We start from the raw sequence: 20,702 nt of genomic DNA, 5'->3' as shown, positions 1-20,702 counted from the left end.
AATTAAAATATTAAATACACCTCCGTGTATTTGCCTTTAAAAATTTGCCTTTAAAAACTAGTCAGTAGTTCAAGGACACCGAAACGGTTTTAAGCTCTTTCTCTTTTTAATCAGTGATCCCACGCGCTTCATGCTGTTGTGTCTAAAACATCCCTTTCTCATATTCCAGAGGAGACAGCTGAGCTAATCAGCAGCAAAAAGCGAAAGAACCTCGTGGAAACTGATTCGGGGCCAAGTTCCACCGAACTCCAGAAGGCTTACTTCTGATAAGATGCGTGCAAAAACAACTCAGAAGCAAGTCCCATAGTGTTCAGTGCTACTTACTCCCCAGTAACAGCACACTGCTGCCTTCTTGTGTGTGGTTTTATTTTATTTTATTTTATTTAGAATCAGAACTGTAACAGAAGAACAAACGCGCCCGGGTTTTTTTCTTTTTCTGATAAAGCGCAACAGGCGCTCTCCACCGCGAATCCCCGCCTCCCCCCCCCCGCCCCTCATCCCCTTCAGCATCATAGAAACTCCGCCTCGAGCCCGCTCATTGGACAGATTTGTTCAGGTTTTTTCCTCTCCATCCCGCTCGCTCTCAAAATCGGCAAGAAGTTCTCTCCTTGCGCTCTTGGTCCTGCAGATAGACCGACAGCTACCTTCTCCGCCTTACTCGCCTAAAGTTGACTGGGCAGCTGTTGTGGGTCTGTGTGTGGCGGGCCAGAGAGTCTGATCATGGGGACACACAGCCCCGAAAGGGAAGAGCTGGGTGCCATTGCAAGTGATGAAGAAGAAGATGTGCTGGAGCTATGGCTTGAAGACGCTTATTCCGAACCAAACGAACGGAGGAGGAACATGGAAAGCGGGACGGGCCGGCTCTCCTGGATACTCGTGGCGTGCTGCCGAGCTGCCGTGGTTCACGACCATGTGACCCCCTTCGTAGCTGCTCCGCCGGTGACCGTGCTATCTCTGGAGAGGTATCTGAAGGATGCCAGCCAGAAGACACGCGTCAGCTACATTTCTGCTAGCAATGTATCCACGCGTGCCTCTTCCTCCCGAGAAGTGGCCGCTCCTGCTGACACTCCTGGTCCTTCCACCGAGCAGCCCGATCCTTTCGCCAGGCATGTGCGCCTTCGTCCCTCGTCCCTCACCAAGGTCCCCAAGCGTACTGGCTTCCAATACCTCTATGATATGACTATTTCCGACGGCGTGTACCGGGAGAGATGCTTTCTGGCCCCCGAGTTGAACCGCTTGGTGCAGACAAATGTCCTTCGCTGTGGCCTGCGGGTGCAAATCACAGAGCTTTCGTGCGCTTTCGTTCAGAAGTATGATAGCTGGGTTATGTGCATTGAACAGCTCGAAGTTCTTGGCCCGGCCAGTAGAAGTGATGCTGCCCGGGGTCAACAGCTTCCCGAACGCAGAAGGAAGCCGCCCGTGCCGCTGCTGGGGAGGTGGAAGTATTATCTTCCACTGTGGAATAATGAAGATCCGTATGGGGACAGATGGCGGGGGAAAAGGGATCCAGAAGACGACTTTGCGGATGGTGAGTTGACTGCTGCAGGGTGGGTCATCAATAGTGGGTTGTTGGACGCATGGGACTAACGGGTAGGATAGTCTGGGATATACCGCTGTTGTTACTGGGTTCAATAAATTTGTCTCTTAGACTTAAGCACTGACCATCTATAGTCTGGCTTAATGTGTCAGATTCTGGGTTGAGAGCCTGGTTTGCAGGAGAAGCCCACAAGCTGAATTTGAGGGAATATGTTTCGTGTCGTGTATTGTCTTATTCAGGTATATTTTGGTCCAACATGGTGGCTATTTAGGTGTGTTTTGTGTTGTGTGTCACTGCACCGGGACCCAAACTTGATAGAGTGTGCTTTTAATAATTTTATTATAATTTTATTATTTATACCCTAACGATCTGGCTGGGTTTCCCCAACCACTCCGGGCGGCTTACAGTACAGCTTTTCGGTTCTAGGCTTTGAATAGGTACGGAATACGCATATTCTGGGTGTTAGGGTCATTAAGAGTCAAGATGCTCTCCTGCGCAATTTTAGACGTGTGGTTTATGTACTTGTGCATTTGTGTTCACCTTGTGCACTTCATTCGTTTTATTAATGACACCTTGGAATTCTTGGGCTGTTTTCTTCTGAGACAGCACCAGAGCAACCTTTAGGAATAGCCAACTTGGCAGGACCAGTTTTTAAGATCAGCGGTGCTTGGTTATTTGTAACTTATCCATTTGCGGCAATATGTTTTGTAGTGGTGGCAGTGCTGATGAAACCAACTATGTCACGTATACACTTTTGAATATCTTTTTGCTTTCCTAGACTCTGCAGTTAAAACTCTTCGAGATTTGCAGAGAGACTTTGGCCACAAAATAGGCAATAAGATTAAAACTGGCACCCATCCTATTATCATTAAAATAACCCACAGGGGGAGACTTCAGTACTACGGAAAGCCCAGTCTGTCTGTTGATAAGCCGTACCAGGTAGGCTATCTACCGATCTTAACATGCTTACGTCTTGTTGTGTGTCCATTTAAATCTGCAATGCTGGTAAAAACCTTAATTCTTATTTCTGAATCCTTCCTCTAAATAACAGCCATAGTGAAATACAATTATAAATGGTAATATAATTATATTTTGTTATGGCTGTTATTTAGAGTTCAGGCTTTGTTTTTGGTTTTTTAAAGTAAAAATGAACTGAGTTAAACGCATCTCCTTGTTTATTTCATTGACTGCATCTTGAGAGTATCTTGTTGCTTTGATATAGGTAGAAATGGAAACAGTTCTATTGATGAATATACCACTATGCTAATACATATTGTACTAATTTACAATTTACCTGTGAAATAATGGCTTGATTTTTGTGGAGCCTTACTCTGATTAGACTTTCTTCAATATCCTGAGCACACAAAAACAGCTTTCAAAGGCTTTTCAAAATTTCATAATGCTGAATCATGATGCCACTGCTAATGGAAGTTTTTTAAAGTGTTCTTAATTCTGTTGAAACAACATGCGGACTGCAGAACACACTGCCCCTACATGGCTCCCCATGAATCACTTACGTTATTTATTTTTAACCCCTTTTAATGATGGTTTTTCCCATGGACAAAAGATTCCTGCATTGCAGGGGGTTGGACTAGATGACCCTTGCGATCTCTTCCAACTCCTCAGTTCTATGATTCTGTGATTTTACATTACTCTTGTCTATAGCACACAAACCCATCTTTCACAGGCCCTTTTTCCTTGCTCCCCCCCCCCCTTGCTGTTTCTAGTGGCTGGAAGAAAACCTCACTTCCTATTTTGTTGCCTTTCTTTTCACCTTCTGATTGCTAAACAGCAAGGCTTTTTATTTATTTTTTTATTTTGCAGATTCTGTTATACTGACTCAAAAGTATAACAAAAAAGTAGTTTCTGTGTAACTTCTATGTTTAGATTTGCAGGGCTGCCTCCCAGCTCTGTTGTTCATTTGTTCAGAATGTGCCATTCTCAGCTTACTCAGAGAGGTCTCTGCAGCTCGGTGCAGGTGGGTGGGGCTCCTTCTGGCTCCTTTGGCATGACGCAGACCCAGGCTGGAAAGTGGGCAGGGTCTACCTGGAGAGCTGGGGATAAATTATTGCTGGCCTCCTGGGGTGTGGGAGGGAGGAGAGAGACTCCAGAGATGGCGGAAGTGAATACTTCCAAATCCGTTCTGCTTCATATAACTGTAGAGTTGTAAGAGACACTTTAGGAGCATCTAAGGCAGGCTTTCCCAACCTCCCCTCTATAGCCTTTGCCTGAATTTTCCACCCATGCATATAATATGCATTCTCATCAATTGGGTTGTTCTCACACTGTTTGAATTTTTTTGGTTTAAGTGCATTGCTATAGATGGAGGTCAGTTGCTGGATGCAGGCCCCAAGGAGGAATTTCACCTGCACATTTATTGGCTGGGTCCTATGGGCTTTCTCCTACCTCATAGCAACTGTCACAACTTTCACGTGGTGGATGAGGCATTGGGCTGGATCCTTAGTAGAGAGGGGCACCCTGCCCCAGCCCAGTGGAGGACCCCCATATTGGAGTGTGGTGCTTTCTGTTCAGAAGCCTAGTCGAGGGATGATAGGCCATGATGTCCCCTGCCAGGGACTAGATGAACTATAGATGGACCTCAATAATGGTTTGCCCAAGCTGTCCAATGACAGCTTGTTGAGCCAGCCAGCAAGCTGGCTGACCATGTGCCAAACCTGGTGCAATAAAGTTGTAGCCTAATTTAATCCAACTCCACTTTGTGTATGCCATTATTTTGACCGCTTCCGCACTACTGCACAGAACCTGGGCCCACATACAAGTCCCACTGAATGGGGTTTGCTACCGCGCAGATGTCCACAGGGTTGCCACCTTAGACTTTAAGCCTTCTGAATGGGGGAAGCATTGCTTCTGTTCCTATGCAGCACCTTATACACAGCTGATAAACTGAGGAGGAGCATGCCATCAGAAAAGTACAGATTAGCCACAGGCATTTTGAAAGAGCAGTTCAACAATACTTTTCACTCTTCCACAGTGTTGCTGAGATCTTGTGGCTCATATCCTTAATCTCTTTTAGGCATCTTTCACTGTGGCTGATCGTTCCGGTTCTATGACCATGGTGCTGTGGAACAACTTGTGTTTTGAATGGTACAGGAGTATGAACGTTGGCACTGTGTTTCTTCTCAAAAACTATGGTGTTAAAAGAAGCTGTCTTGTTAAAACACAGCAAACTCTTGGATCCACTGGCGTGAAGAAATTGTTCTCAATAGGTTAAGTATTTTGAATATTAATTGTTGTTCAACAATGTGTTGTTGTTGTTTTTTGCAGTAGGTGGCTATGTATGTTTAGTTTCACTGACCATTTGAAAGCATATGGCTCTTCATTGATTATAACTATATTAAGGCACATTGAATTCTATACCTAGTTCATGAAGGGGATACATTGACCACTTTGAGGGGAAAATAGCACTATCGTTTTTAAAAAAATCAACTGCCCCTAGAACAGAAAGTAAAAATTTACTGCCTTGGCTGCAGAACTAAGGTGTAAAAAATGTGCGTTTCTTAATCATTTTGGTGTCCCGTCCCCCCCAAAGTGTTAAAAGATGAAATTCCTTATTGTCCCAAGTCAACCACACTTTTCATCTGCTGTGTAATAGTAACTTTCAGTTGTTGTTCCTTAAATCCACAAAAGTCTTTGATACCCCCATCACGCCTTCTGTAACCAGTATGATTACCTACAAATTATTTTGCTTTACATATGTATATATAATGCATTGGGGAGAAAGTGAGATGTTTCTTCAGGCTAGGAGGAAAGAGAAGTGCAAGTCACAACCTGTCAATTTAAGACATTTATTATTATTATTTGCAAACATATTCTCAGTGGACTGATGAAACAAAGTTTCTTCTTTTTACACATCTTAAATAAGTCTGTGTAATCATGAAGAGATAACAAATAATTTAGGGGAGAGGGAGAACGGCCATATGAAATTAACAAGGAACAATGTAAATTAAATAATGAAAATTTCTGACAGAAGAGTTGATCTTCCCACAGCATTCATGGAAAGCTCATGAAATAATCTCCCAGATTTATAGTTCTTTTTGGAATGTAATTTTGTAATTAGCATGTAATTTTGTTTCAAAGTTCACTTTAAAATGTCATTATTTTATAACACCACATAAACAACAGATCAACGAATCTGGAGGGCCACAGGTGTCCCTCTCCTGTTGTGAGATCACACACAACTCTCTTTGTGTAACTTGAGAAGCACTGCTTTGCTCACTTGTTTAAAGAGTAATACTGAAAGTGAAACCTTGCTTGTGCCTTGGTACCGTGTTGCTAAGACTAAGTGAAGTTTATGCATAACTATTTCAGCTGATATTTCAGATATTTGTATTGATTCAGAAATAGATATTAGGGCTTTGCAGCTCATGATGGGAAGACCCTCATTTTGTAAAAGACACTAGGTCGGTAGCCCTGACACTGGCTTTTCAAATACCTGTTGTTAAGTCCCACGAGCTACATAAAACAAAATACTTGGTCCCTCCTCTTAATCTAGAGAACTCCATAAACATTTACAGTATGGAGCCATTCTTGGGTGTTAGCTAGATTCTTAACGTTCTGTTACTCCACTGAAGGGAGGGGGGAAACCATTTTTAACATTGAAGCTCTTTTGAAGAAATTCCAGTCTAACATTTCTCCGTCTTCAATCTTCAAATGCTATTCAGCCTGTATTTTGAATTTCTGCCATTAACGATTCAGGCTTCTTCCCTTTGATATAACCACTCACATTATTTATTTATGGTTGATCTTGGAAGGCAAAACCGAGGGAGGCAGTTGTTAAATAGTTTCTTAGTGAGAAGACTGTCCAGAAAAGCTCCAAACATAGTGGCACTCTATCTGATTTTAAATCCCTTCTGCTACCCAAAGAATTGAGTCTGGGGGATAACAGTGTTTGTTATGCATACAGGAGTAGCAGAACTACTTAGGCAGCCAGGATCTGTTGTTCAATGTGTGTTCTCACGGTTAATTTCTTTTTCTCCTAGAACTAACACTAAACGCTGGGCAAAGACCTATAATTACCATCATTCCAAATGACAACATTAAAGTGGAATGGAGATTGCCCCACATTCAGTATGAGTTTATCACAAGGTTAGGCTTTTTATGTTCTCTTTTTTGGAGACAATGTGTTGTAGCAATATACAAGGCAGGAATCAATAATGTAACAAAAGTGGGAAGGAGGAGGGAGGGGAAAAGTAACAGAGGAAAAAAAGCTTTGTTATTAAGCATTATCTATTTATTATTGCATTTCTATCCTGCTTTTGCTACCAAAGTAGCAGCAGACGAGGCAGAAGAGCAATACAATTGAAAGTGAAATGCCATATTTTCCTGTGTATAAGACTTTTTTTTTTTTTGCTAAAATTTTGTAGGCAAAAATGGGGGGGTCATCTTATACACGGGTAGTGAATGCAGTGGGGGGTGATTGGATGTGGCGAGCAGGTGGGCGAGTGAGGGATTGGCAGCTCAACAGCTCAAGAAATATTTATTTCTTAATTCAGGGTTCAAAAAAATAGGGGTCACCTTGTACATGGGGGTGCCTTATACAGAGAAAAATACGGTAAATAAAAACATTTAAAAGTTTTAATAGCATTTTAAAAGTTCAACTTGATCCTTATGGCTATTCACTTCAGGCTTCTCATGAACAGTATCTTGCATACATCAAATGCCTTGTTTAATAGGATTTTTAAAAAATAAAAAATAAAATTGAATGCCATTAAGGAAGGAGACTCAAACAGGGAAAGCATTCAATAAATGGGGAGCTGTCACCAAGAAGGCCCCGTTATGGGACAGTATCAACCATGTGTAACCCATTGGCAACAGGGGTGGCATTCTTCCAGGTACTTTGATCCCAAGCTGGTTAGGGCATTGCATGCCAGTACTGACACTGTGAGTTGGGCACAGTGGCTCACTGTTAGCTAGCGCATCACCCGCAGGACTACTTACACTTGGCCTTGTCAGGCTGCAGTAATCTGGGTGCTGCACTCTGCACCAGCTGCAGCTTCCAGGATGTCTTAAAGGACAGACCCCTGAGCTGGTGGCACAAGAACTCTCAAGACTAGACCAAAGCCCTCATGCCTTTCAGGAAAGATAAAACTAATCATGTTTTTGTGCCTCTTCCATGAATGGTCTGGAGGGTGGCAACATGAGAAAGGGTCTTTTCTGTGGTGGCTCCCTTTTTGTGGGATGTTCTCCCCCAGGAAGGCTCATGTGGCACCTTCATTACATCTATTCAGGCACCAGGAGAAAGCATCTCTCTTCATCAGGCCTTTGGCATTCAATGTTTTTGTGGAAGCGGGGGTTATTGGTTCATTTTTGTTTTATTATGATGTATTTTGTGTTCCCAATTTGCATGTTTATGATGTGATCCACCCTGTGATCTTTGGATGATCAGCGTTATAAAGATTTAAATAAATTAATGGGGATTATAATAATCCAGGTGGGAGGTCACTCAAGCACGGCCAACTGAGGCCAGGCTTTGCCAGTCTAGGAAAAGTCATAGCTGATGAAGCAACTTACATATATTGGCCATCATCACTCCTTAATGCTTGGGAATCTGGTGACCCATTGGAATCTGGAGCACTTCCAGGCTATGAACCTGTTCCTCTAGAAGGAGTGCAGCCATGTTGTTCACCTTATTCCTAGATACGGGCACTGCTTACTCACAGCACTTCTGTCTTATCACGATTTAGGCTCAGTTTATTGGCTCCCATGAAGCCATTGTTTTCAGATACCAGTCCAACAACTTCAACAACCTGTCCAGATTCAGGTTAACTGGAGAGATGGAGCACTGTGTTCATAAACATGGTGAGATTACTGCGTGCTGCAAATATCACTTGTACTTTTCTGTATTTCAGATCCAAGCTGCTTGTCACACCATACATTGAACATTGTGATGTAGTTGGGCTTGTGAAATTTGTGGGGAGGACTCAGCGCACAAGGAAGACAGGTTATTTTTAAATATTTTTGTGCTAATGAACAATTAATTCAAAAATACTTTCTGAAAATGTTCAACATTTCTGTTGTCCTTACAGAGCATGGAGAAGACTTTTTGATCTATCGCTGGGTGCTGGTTGCTGATGGAACCTCAGATAAGAATCTCATCCTGCAATTGTTTTCTTCATCTCAGCCTGAAATATTTGAGAGCATTCACCCAAGTATTTGTTTTTTTAAAAAATATCTCTGCATTTCTCCCACCCCAAATCTTGTAATACCTTTTTTCTTAAAAGTTTGCTTTAATTTTGGGTATTGGCAGACAATACCAATGTAACTCCTTCTAAAGCCCCTGACAGAATAGTAGAAATGAGGAACTGAAACTTGCGCATCTTTGCGTGTGATCGTGCTCAGGCAGGTTTATATATATATATATATATATTCTCCCTTGTTTCTGAAGGGAGAACTACCATATTTTTCGCTCTATAAGACACACTTTTTCCCTCCCAAAAAGTAAGGGGAAATGTGTGTGCGTCTTATGGAGTGAATGCAGGCTGTGCAGCTATCGCTGAAGCCATGAGAGCAAGAGGGATCGGTGTGCACCAATCCCTCTTGCTCTTCTGGCTTCAGCGATAGCCACGCAAAGCCTCCTGAGTGCAGCGGGAGCACTCCTCCCGCTGCGCTCAGGAGGCTTTGTGTTGTTTTTGCTGGAGAGGCAATGCGCAGAGAGGGAGAGCTGCGCAGCGCCCCTTCAGCGAAGCGGGAGGAGAAACAGAGCCCCTTCCGTTTCTCCTCCCTCTTTGCTGGAGAGGTGCTGAGCAGAGAGGGAGAGAATATTTTTTTTCTTGTTCTCCTCCTCTAAAACTAGGTGCGTCTTATGGTCGGTGCGTCTTATGGCACGAAAAATACGGTATATATGAAGTACTCTCTAGCATTTATCTATGAGTGGCTTAAACCTTTGGTGTAAATTTCATGGCCTTAAATCATAATCCAAAGAGCTATGTTTAGGTGTGTAGCAGGATTTGGGAATTTAGCAAGACTTTTGACCTTTTAAAAAATAAATAGCAAGTTAAAAGTCAGAGATGATGTGTAGGCTTGGGCCTGAGCAATATTGCAACAGACCAAGGGTCCATGTAGTCCAACAACATCATGGACCAATTAAATTCTATTCAGAGTAGTTCCATTGAAATTAATGGACCTAAGTCAGTCATGTGCCTTCATTTCACTGCCTGCTCTGAGTAGGCTGAATACTGGATATTGCTCCCTACAGAGGACAGATAAATGCTTCTGCAAAGCCCACAATTAATCTGTAATCTTCCACCTCAGCTACCTAGTTCTCTCCAAGCAGAAAATGTAATAAACTAGGATCTGGTGAGTACTATTTGAAACTGCAGGTGAGGGCTCATGTGCTGGAATACTATCTCTGCAGATACTATTGCTACACAAAAACACTCTTGCACCCACAAGATGCTTAGACTAGAACACCTCTGACATTTGATTTTCTATACAGAGAACTATTTTCAACACAAAGGAGGCTTGTGTGCCATCTAAAGTGATGCAAACCAGTAACTGGTTTTTCTCCTCATCTGCTGTTTGTGAGAAGGACAACCAAGTCACATAGTTTTAACTGCTTGGTAGAACAAAAGTTTTAGTTTGGTTGAGCTAGGAATTGTAGGAAGTGCAATAATAATAATATAATAATAATAAATAACAATAAAAATGCTGCCATTTGTATCTTTTGCTTTAAAACCTGATAGTTCTGAACATACATAAATACTGAATAGTATGTGTGAAATAAATAAATGAAATGAAATAACATTTATGGAAAAAAATGATGCATTCTTTGTCCATCTCCAGGGTCACTTTTCGTATGTACACAACTGAAGGTGATCCGAGAGACTGCAGGGAATGGCTCCTTTCCATCTTACCTGAGAACTACTCGTGAAAGTCAAATGTTTATTTGCGGTAAATAAACCCTAATTTCATAATTAATACATGCAATTTGTAACATACACCTTCAAGTGCCCATGTACATCTTGACCACATTTTTGGGTTCCCCTTTTACCTTTGGGCTTCAGCCATTTTGTTTTTCATTTTTGATTGTAATTTATTTTCTTTTATTTGCTTTAAAGGCTTCCTCAGCCTCAGCCCTCCAGATGTTTTGAGACTACAATTCCCATCATCCCTGACCACTGGTCCTGCTAGCTAGGGATCATGGGAGTTGTAGGCCAAAAACATCTGGAGGGCTGAGGTTGAGGAAGCCTGGTCTCGTGTTAGGTCTGTATCTGTGGGATTCTAGCAAGAGTACTGTATCTCCGGTGTTGGAAATAAAGCCAGGGTCACAGAGAAGTTGCAGAAGAATATTAAATATCTAGTGAAATGGTGCACTACGATAACTTCATAGAATCATAGAACTGTAGAGTTGGAAGGGACCACCAGGGTCATCCAGTCCAACCCCCCTGCAATGCAGCGATCTTTTGCCTAAAGTGGGGCTTGAAGCCACAAACTTAAGATTAAGAGTCTCATGCTCTACTGACTGAGCTATCCCACAGACTGGTCTGCATGCAATGAGCCTCTTAGGCAGCTTAGAAACTGCTGCAATTCTTTCCTATCCCTACACGGTCTCTAGAATCCTCATCACCAACATTCCCGATACCATTTATTAATTCTATAATGTTCTTCACGGAGCCACCACCTGTTGAGTTCCCTTCCTGTTCTGCGATTCTATAATTCTATTGGCACAGTCACGTATAAAAAGTTGTTGCTTTAATATTTTTATACTTTTATTAGGCTTTTCACAGCCTTTTTTTGTTTGTTTGTTTTTCTTAACAGAGTGGCACAGAGGCCAGCCATATGAAAATGAAGTCAGAGTAAGAAGCATTGCTCATTGGAGGAGAACTCAGGAGGGAACTTCTCATGCGAATGAAACTTTCATTGGCGGATATTATCCTTTGCCACCAGCCCCAGACACTTTTCTGAAGTGCTGTGAAACTACTGGAGGTGATGTGTTTTATTCTGCATTTTCATTCAGTCATGCTTGCCACTTGGCAATAGTCATGTTATTAAATGAAATATTTCTGTGCAGCTTTATTCACTTATTTGTACTTTTTAGTAAATGATCACAATGCTAAACAACAAACTATACCACTAACAGTCATAAAAAGATAAAGGTAAAGGGACCCCTGACCATTAGGTCCAGTTGTGACCGACTCTGGGCTGCGGCGCTCATCTCGCTTTATTGGCCGAGGGAGCCGGCGTACAGCTTCCGGGTCATGTGGCCAGCATGACTAAGCCGCTTCTGGTGAACCAGAGCAGTGCAGGGAAACGCCGTTTACCTTCCCGCCAGAGTGGTACCTATTTATCTACTTGCACTTTGACGTGCTTTCGAACTGCTAGGTTGGCAGGAGCAGGGACCGAGCAACGGGAGCTCACCCCCCCACGGGGATTTGAACCGTTGACCTTCTGATCAGCAAGCCCTAGGCTCTATTGTTTAACCCACAGCCCCACGTCCCGCGTCCCAGTAACAGTCATACACTAAACCAAAAGGTAGAGGAGGAATGGGGGATTTGTTTGGGAGGTTTATTGACGAAGAAGAAAAATGTTAAACTATCAGAGCAAGTCAGTTAGCAGGGTTTTTAGACAAAGATTTCCATATAGTTTCCCCAGCTCTTTACATATATACGTGTGCACCTGAAAGTCCCCACAATGTGGGGTAGAATTCAATAATATATATGTGAGTCAGTAAAATGAAATTATTCCAGTGCAAGATTAAGATGAACACACACTTCTGACCTCAAGGCCCCCCACATATCACATGTACCAAGGACTTGCAGTGCTGAAATAGTGGGTGAGCAGTGGGGACTTTTATTTCCTGTTTGTAGTCTAAGGGTGGCCAATAATGAAAATCAATCAGAGGTTTATCTGTACCAATTTAAAAGTAATAATATAACATTAAGTGCTTTTCCATTTGAATCTTTTGAATCCTACATTCATAATTTTTGGTAGTATTGTTTCTTTAAAATTAAGTTTATTTTTAGCCAAATTATAACAATTTCAATTATTTCCCGATTAATACAATTATTCAAATCAACTTCCAGTTAATACATTTTAGTTATAGTGGTTCACTGTGTGGTGGATTGGATGCATTTCTGTTCAAAGCTAAGTTTTTGGGGATGATGATGATGATTATTATTATTATTATTTTGCAGTTGATCCAGTGTTGAAAACCATCAGTGAAATTGGGGAGGAGATTGGAAAACTGCACTACAGGGAGCACAAACGCATTGCTATTCGGGGGATAATTGGTGCTGTAAAATATGTCGACTGCACCAACGTACCTCCTGATGCCCCAGTTCAGGCACCAGTTCAGGCACCGGTTCAAGCACCAGTTCAGGCACCAGTTCGGGCACCAGTTCAGGCACCGGTTCAGGCTCCAGTTGAGGCACTGGTTAGGGCTCCAGTTGAGGCACCAGAACAGGTATGGTGCCTGAGAATTAACAGTATAAGTATTTGGATCCTATGTTTTACATTTTTAAAGAAGAAATAGAGTTTGAAAGGCTTAGTTTAGGTTTTTAAAAGTTTAATGTGGATGTTCCATTTTTTAAGAAAAAGAGTATTCAAACTGATATTTAAAACTTTCTACATGTGAAAAAAAAGGTGGAAATGAATCGAGAAACTAAATGGGGGGTAGGCAGAACAATTTATTTAGTAGATCATATTTGAAAGACTGTAGATATCCTATAAACTAATCCCTATGGTTCTGATACTGGAGTTGAATCTAGATTAGGGTTTAAAATATAGTGGTACCTTGGGTTACAGACACTTCAGGTTACAGATGCTTAGCGTTACAGACTCCACTAACCCAGAAATAGTGCTTCAGGTTAAGAACTTTTCTTCAGGATGAGAACAGAAATCATGCGGCAGCAGTGCGGCAGCAGCAGGAGGCCCCATTAGCTAAAGTGGTGCTTCAGGTTAAGAACAGTTTCAGGTTAAGTACAGATCTCCAGAACGAATTAAGTACTTAACCTGAGGTACCACTGTACTATTAAGAGAGTTAATATGGATGGACAATGGGCAACCTACAGGGAATTGCTGCATTTCACAGGGGGGGGGGGCCCAAATTGAAATCAATGGAAAACCTAAGGAGCCAAGGTATGAACTGTTTGCAATATAATCAGTTACATGATATGTTTAAATTAGATAGACAGAATAGTCTAAAATGACTTGTTATTAGAACGCAAAACAAAAGACGAGCTAGTTAAAGCCTCAGTGACACACTGGGCAGTAGATATAGGGCACAACATAGATTTCTAACCTCTGGGAGAAACTTTGGGAAAGAGACTTGAAATCTACAGCATGTTACTCTTTGAAAGAGAACTATTTGAAAATGATTCATAGTTGGTCTCTAACTCCAGGTAGGCTTGCTAAGATGTACAAGACAGAATCAGATAAGTGCTGGAAGTGTAAAGAGGTAGAGAGAATGTTCTTTCATATTTGGTGGACATTTTAAAAAGGTAAAAGGGTATTGGGAAATGATTTATAATGAACTGAAAAAACATGTTCAAAATAACTTTCCTTTCTGTTGGGGATGACTCGGACTGAAATCCCTAGGTGTCAGAAAAGGTTATTTATGTATGCAACAACTTCATATATATTTTTGTGTATATGTGAAGAATGGCTACCTAGAAGTTGCTGAATTCTTTGTTTTTGAATACTAAGGCAAGATATCTCCTGTTGTTCATTTTCTACAGGTCAGCCAGGAACCTGCAGCAGGCACTTCTGCACAAACCTCCCAGCCACCCGAACAGCAACCTACAGGACCCAGAAAGTGTAAAGCGAAGAGAAAGAATAGGATTGTGGAGTAAGCTATTTCTCTAAAATGGAATTCCCTTTCCGTTTTTGTTGGCATTTGTCTACGTTAGGCCACAATCCTGGTTCTGTTGACTTCCCTCTGAGCAGGATTAGGCACACATAACATGGGAATTGTGTACTTTTCAAATGAGCTGCATCAATGTTCTAAAATGCCTTAGGTTATCATTTGCAAAGGAAATCACTTTTGCATTGCAATACCATGGCCGGCCTCCCCCTGTCTTGGGAGACACTGGAGGTGTGTTTTCCTTTGGGGGTGAAATCAAACCACTGGAGAGTTACAGTGATTGCTTTGGCTGTGGAGACCGATACGGTTGTTGCAGCTGGGACAGAGGAAGGCGTCTGGTTGTGCTGTTGCAAATGCACCATGGCAGATGCACCATGTTCCCACCGGTTAGATGTGAATAGATATTTGGGAAAGACCCTGCTAAATGAGGTAGTTAGATCTGGGCTGGAATAGGTTCAAAGCATCATGATTGCAATACCAAAGAGACCATTTAAATGATTGATTGATTGATTGATTGATTGATTCGAAATAATTTATTTCACCTCTTTTTAGATGGCTCTTAACAATGAGTTAACTTTTTAATGTTTTGTGGGTGCATGTGAATATGTGCAGAATCCAATATAGCTTCTAGATAGGACTGTGGCTCCAGAAAGTGCCCTTGTGTGTCATACGATGCTCCTTATCAATAAGTAGCCTACTAAATAAAATGTTGCCTGACTGATTAGTCATACTTCACTAGTGCAGCAAGCAAGAAAATAGCACAAGTGGAAGATTCTCAGTAACTTCTTGATTTCATTGGATTTTTCCCATTGCTTGGTCCCTGCTCCTGCCAACCTAGCAATTCGAAAGCACGTCAAAGTGCAAGTAGATAAATAGGTACCGCTCCGGCAGGAAGGTAAACGGTGTTTCCGTGTGCTGCTCTGGTTCGCCAGAAGCAGCTTAGTCATGCTGGCCACATGACCAAGAAGCTGTCTGCGGACAAATGCCGGCTCCCTCAGCCTATAAAGCGAGATGAGTGCCACAACCCCAGAGTCGTCCACGACTGGACCTAACGGTCAGCGGTACCTTTACCTTTTACGCCTAATGCCAGTTGCCCTATCAATTTAGTAGCACAAACATGCTATCACAGCTGCTTTGAAGTTAAGGAAAAGGAGGTGGTGTCATGTCTGCTTTGGCCCTGATCATAAGACCTAAGTGACTGCTTTAGTCAGTAAAACTAAAATGCCGCAACCTGAGAGTTCTATGTGTCGAAATGGTGATTACTGGCAATATGGCCAAGCAGCCCTATAATCCCCCAATGGCAACTCTACTCTTGGTTTTTATAGGTCGGATGAGGATGAGCAGGATGCATCAGCTCCAGCGCAAAAGAAGCACAAGAGAAGTATGGGTCTTATTCTTTTAAACCTATCTGAGTGCCGGCCTTTTACATTGAAATAAGCAGCACCAGCAGCCGTAGCAAACTTAATATGCCTTCCTAACCGTTTACAGTAACGTTATATGTTGTTTAGTTAGTAAAATTCTAGCTAAAGTGTTGGTTTTTAATCCTGGCTTAGTTCCCTAATGCCAAACGGAGATGATGGAGGAGAGATAACCTTGCAGCTTCAACCAAACCTTTCATTTTAATTTCAGTGAATCTTCCTATCTTCCTTCTGGAGGCACATATGCTACAAGGTCTTATGTTACAAGGTCTTACCTTGTTATTGTGAATAGCAAGGTGATTTCAGTTAGCTAAATTGCATACGTGAATTATCTAGCTTGGATCTTCTACATTTCCTGCTGGCCAGTGCTGATGACCCATTATGGAACCCTAGATTTTAATTCTAGAGTACAAGGCAGCTGATTTAGTGCTTCTGCGCATGCGCAACCACCAAAACCCAGAAGTAAACCGTTCTGGTACTTCTGGGTTTCGGCGGGTTCATAACCCAAAACAACTTCAACCTGAAGTGGTTGTAACCCGAGGTATGATGGCACTTATTTTAAAGAAAAAACAAAATGAAGAAGCCTACATTCAAAAAATAAATTAAATGAAATAGGATTCCCATTTATTATACATGTAAACTCAGCAAATGCAGTGCATGGAAGAGAGTGAAGTAAACTGAGTGAAATAAACAAAAAATCCATTCTGGAATAGTAATCATTTTGCTGAACTTGGATTTTCTGATAGTTTACAACTTGAAAAGTGCAGGAAACACTAGCTAATGCTACTTTGTATTTATTTTCTTTTGAAAATATATAATAAAAGCCTATATCTACTGTGCTGCTGTACTAATTCCACATGCACACAATTTGGGAAGGTTTTTTCCGGTTTATTGAAAATCTAGAATAATTCTATAGAAGTAAATGGAGATTAACAAGACACTTACTATCTTCATATTAGGAGCTTCCGAAAAGAACGGTTGGTTTGCAAAACGTTCACCAGGTTCCTGGGAAAGTAGCCTCTGGGATCAAATAAAAGACCGCTTGGAGCAGCACTTGCATTACAGCAGAGTTTTCCCCGAAAGCTTTCCATCAAAATTTAATTATGAAACTGGAGAATTTCTCATGCAACTGTGCAATCTCCAAGCATCCAAATACAGATATGTGCAAAATAAAGAAGATCAAACTGAGTATGCCTGTCCTTATGAATACTATCAAGTTACTATTGTCGGTAAGTAACCATCATCTCTGCAAAAGAAAATTCAGCACCCCATTGGGAAATGCAGGGGCACGCAGGCTGAACAACGCTGGCTCCCCCCCCCCCAAAAAAAATATGAAATAAAGTCAAACCATTTTTGCAGGCAAAATAAATAAATAAAATTCAATGGGGGGGAGGGGGTGACAAGAAATTTTCCGTACCGGGTACCACCTGACCTTGCTATGCCACTGGGGAAATGTTAACAGTTTTCTCTGGGTGTTGAAAGAATAATGGTTGTTGCACAGAACTAAGAGGGAATGGATAATGTATCTAATGGTGTGGCTGGTTTTTTGTTAGAGAGAGCAAGAGGTCAGAGTTTGCGGGTATCTGGGTTCAAAGGCAACTTGGCGGTTTTGGACTGGTGTTTATCTCACAGTGTGACATACTCCACAGGTTTGCTTGGGGGATAAAATGGACAGAGCAGGGAGAAAAGATGGGACATAAAAACATAGTTAATGAAGAATAAATAGAGCAACTGTAAGGGGAATAGTCTAGGATCCAAAGAACCTGCTTTTACTTCTACACATTCGAGGGAGGGGGTGGATTTGTGTTCTTCAAATAGCAGGCCTCTCATACTGTATATGGTAAGTAATTACTGAAACTCAGGAGATTTCCCCCCGCCCCCCCCCAAAAAAAACAACTCTTTGGACAGCAGCCATAGTATGCCTTTCTCAAACTTGCAGCACATGCTTCTTGAATGCATACAGTAAATAATGTCCTCTGCATTTCCAAAGAACCAGCCCTTCATTTTAGTGGAATGATTTTAGATAGATTGCAATTTCAAAATCATAGCAAATGCAGAACGGTGCAAAGATGTGGGGAGGAAACTGAACAAGGACACATTCATTTATATGCTTGCAAGAGGGCCCAAATGTGGAAGAACAAGAAGGTAGAATATCTGATTAGATGGCAGCATTTTCAATACAGGTGTTGAGCTTAAATTGAGTATTAAGGTGTGTGTGTGTTTAAAGAGCTTGGAATATGGATAGGGTGGGGTGGGGTGGGGTGGAAGGGCAGTGCTGTCTTGCCCTATATTAACAAGAGCACAATTTCCAAGTCTTGAAGCAGGGGGCAGGGCGAGAGAGATTATCACTTTGCTTGATATCAGTAGTATATTATTCAGGGAACTTTGTTTGGTCCCAGAAGGATATTGTTGGAAACCTGTGAGGGTATTAAAGTATGTAAATGGCAGAGCATACTGATGAAACATTGTGTGCATAGTCAGTATGTTGGGTCATCAGCTGTTGGGGCATGAGCCAGAATTAAGTCACATCTCAACCTAAATTGGACTTGTATAAGAGACAACTATGGGGGAGATGAACAGATCGGCCTATATCTGTCTGTCTGTCTATCTATCATCTATCTATCATCTATCTATCATCTATCTATCATCTATCTATCTGCAGTATCTACCTACACAATGATTAGTGTTGTATGTTGGAGGGAATCAAATATACAGCTAAACAGTAGATTACTGAGGAATGCAATAGGTGGTTTTTTATATGTTTTCAGGGAAATCTCTGGGCCATTGCGAATCAAGATTCTGATGTTTAAGTTTGAAGTCTTTGGTTCAACTCTTTGTCAGGTTGCCATTAAAAGAGTAGACACTAGTATTTGGATGAGCGATTTCCCTGTGCTGAAAGGATTGTTAAAGACAACGAAATAGTTCATTATGCTAGCTGATGGTAACAAAATATATCCATCTTTTGTACAGGAATGAATCGTGACACAGCTATAGATGTTGCCCTCCTGCCTGTGTGTTACGCTGAAAATTCAGGTTTACTTCAAGCAGCGGGCATGGAGTGTGCTACAGTGGATTTGCCTAACACAAATGGGACCTCAAGTCAGAAGAAGATTGCCCAGGCACTTTCTCGTAAGAACTTCTAGATGATATTGATGGTTTGCTTACATGCCCCCAAATAAGCAAGCGTAGTTGTAAATGAAGGTTTGCCATGTAACAGACCTTAATACAAAACCTTTATTTTAGAATTGCCTCCTGGATCGCTTGTTATCTAGTACGGTTTGCCTAGCCTTGTTGCAGGGTTAAACAGTATATGCCTAAATGCATAGCTTCTTCCCTGAAGATATAGCAACACTGTTAAATGGTGGCTCTTCTGAATTCCAACCATTTGCTAATTAGCAACTGTAAATAATTACAGTAAGCAATAAAGTGCACGAATGCTTCAATGAGCATATTTCTTTGCATGTGTTTGCCTGCATAATTGTGTCTGCAAAGGAACTGGTTTTGAATATTTGATCCGCAACCTAATAGAAGATTGCAAATTATGCTTTTCTGTTGATTAGTGCCAGCTTTCCTTGTGTCATGCTGTCTTCCTGGATATGTGAAACAAGAAGGAACTGGAAGCATTCTTTATTGTGTCAATCTTAGAATTTTTATTTCAGAAACTAGAAGCCTACAGATATGCTGGGTGTCTGTTAGGTAACACCCTAAACTCCAGTATTAAAGTAATCTTCTGAAATGGAAGCAGTTGCTATTTATTTATTTATTTTGCTTCATGCTGAGTTAATAATTCCAAACAAGAGTGAAATCTTCCCCTTTTTCTTCCTATTTGTTTATTTATTTGTTGGCCAAACACTGAAATGAGCTGAAATTCTGAAGACTTTATCCATCCTGTTGAGTAACCTGGATGAGGAGGATTCATCCAGATGTTTTTGTTCCCTGCTTTAGGCACAGGGAATTGGTTTTCTGTAGAGTATTTTCCTTTGCCATCATGTTGGAAGCAAGAGGGACTGATTCTCTGCTTTCCCCACTCTGCTTTATTACCTGTTCTGGGTGTAACATTGATGATACTCCTGGGAATGCAACAACAAAGCAACTGTTAAGCATTTGTTTTTTAGTACTAACGTCCATATCTTTGTGTTTGCATATTAGGTGGTGGGCTGCTGAGAAAACCTCTGATCTGCATCCTGGATGTCTGCTCTTTGGGAGAAGACAAAGTTGAAGTCTTTCTTAACAAAGTGTATCTGGCCACAGAGTAATTTAACAAGACAGGTGGAACGTTCAACTTTGGGCCTTGGGAGAGCACAGTTTTCCATGTTGCTACACTTTGTTTTGCAAATCTGTATTGCATTTTACAGACAAGTGCCATATCATACTGAAATATACTCAGAGTCAAGAGTGGATTTCATGTTCTTTATTCAGCTCATAGTGGTGAGGAGGAATGAATGAATGTCCCCTCAAAGTATCTGGTTTATATACCGTATTTTTTGCTCTATAACACGCACCTGACCATAACACGCACATCGTTTTTAGAGGAGGAAAACAAGGGGGAAAAACATTCTGAATGAAACAGTGGACGTATTATTTTTGTGCTTCATGCTGTGGCCACAGACATGTGATCTGATGGTGAATTTGGGGTGACCCAATGCAAAAATCCTGAGAATCCCTGTGGACCCATGCTTTGTAACCACGTTTTTGCACCATTGCAGCCCCAGGCAACAGTGGGTGCGTGATTTTTGGGGGGCAGGCTGTAGCCATGGACATGCTATGTGCTCTGATGGTGAATTTTGGCTGACCCAATGCAAAGATCCTGAGGATCCATGTGGACCCATGCTTTGTAACCACATTTTAAGTGGGAAGGGAAGGAAAAACACAGAAGGGACAAGGAGAGGGGTGTGCAGAGAAGCAGCTGGCTAAGAATGCAGGAGAG

General features: G+C 41.6%; 1 protein-coding gene across 1 annotated transcript; it reads left to right on the top strand.

The window, feature by feature from the left end:
- The first annotated feature begins 88 nt into the window (after nucleotides 1–88).
- On the top strand, nucleotides 89–20,198 carry RADX (RPA1 related single stranded DNA binding protein, X-linked). Its single transcript, XM_082208327.1, has 14 exons — nucleotides 89–1,528; nucleotides 2,316–2,476; nucleotides 4,572–4,764; nucleotides 6,538–6,643; nucleotides 8,407–8,498; nucleotides 8,584–8,706; nucleotides 10,340–10,447; nucleotides 11,315–11,482; nucleotides 12,691–12,959; nucleotides 14,233–14,342; nucleotides 15,683–15,744; nucleotides 16,738–17,004; nucleotides 18,746–18,904; nucleotides 19,925–20,198. Exons 1-14 carry the CDS (start codon nucleotides 721–723, stop codon nucleotides 20,029–20,031), a joined length of 2,733 nt encoding a protein of 910 aa, XP_082064453.1. The 5' UTR covers nucleotides 89–720; the 3' UTR covers nucleotides 20,032–20,198.
- The last annotated feature ends 504 nt before the right edge of the window (nucleotides 20,199–20,702 follow it).

Source organism: Podarcis vaucheri (genome assembly GCF_965113315.1).
Source record: "Podarcis vaucheri genome assembly, chromosome: Z".
In the NCBI taxonomy this organism is placed as follows: domain Eukaryota; kingdom Metazoa; phylum Chordata; class Lepidosauria; order Squamata; family Lacertidae; genus Podarcis; species Podarcis vaucheri.
The sequence above is the reverse complement of the archived record's forward strand: the minus strand, read 5'-3'. Positions and strand labels throughout refer to the sequence as shown.

Bases quoted from the DNA above. Each gene is read 5' to 3' on its own strand.
- RADX (XM_082208327.1), top strand. From the start codon at position 721: ATGGGGACACACAGCCCCGAAAGGGAAGAGCTGGGTGCCATTGCAAGT. The intron at 1,529-2,315 runs GTGAGTTGACTG...TTGCTTTCCTAG, and splicing joins AGAAGACGACTTTGCGGATG to ACTCTGCAGTTAAAACTCTT. The intron at 2,477-4,571 runs GTAGGCTATCTA...AATCTCTTTTAG, and splicing joins CTGTTGATAAGCCGTACCAG to GCATCTTTCACTGTGGCTGA.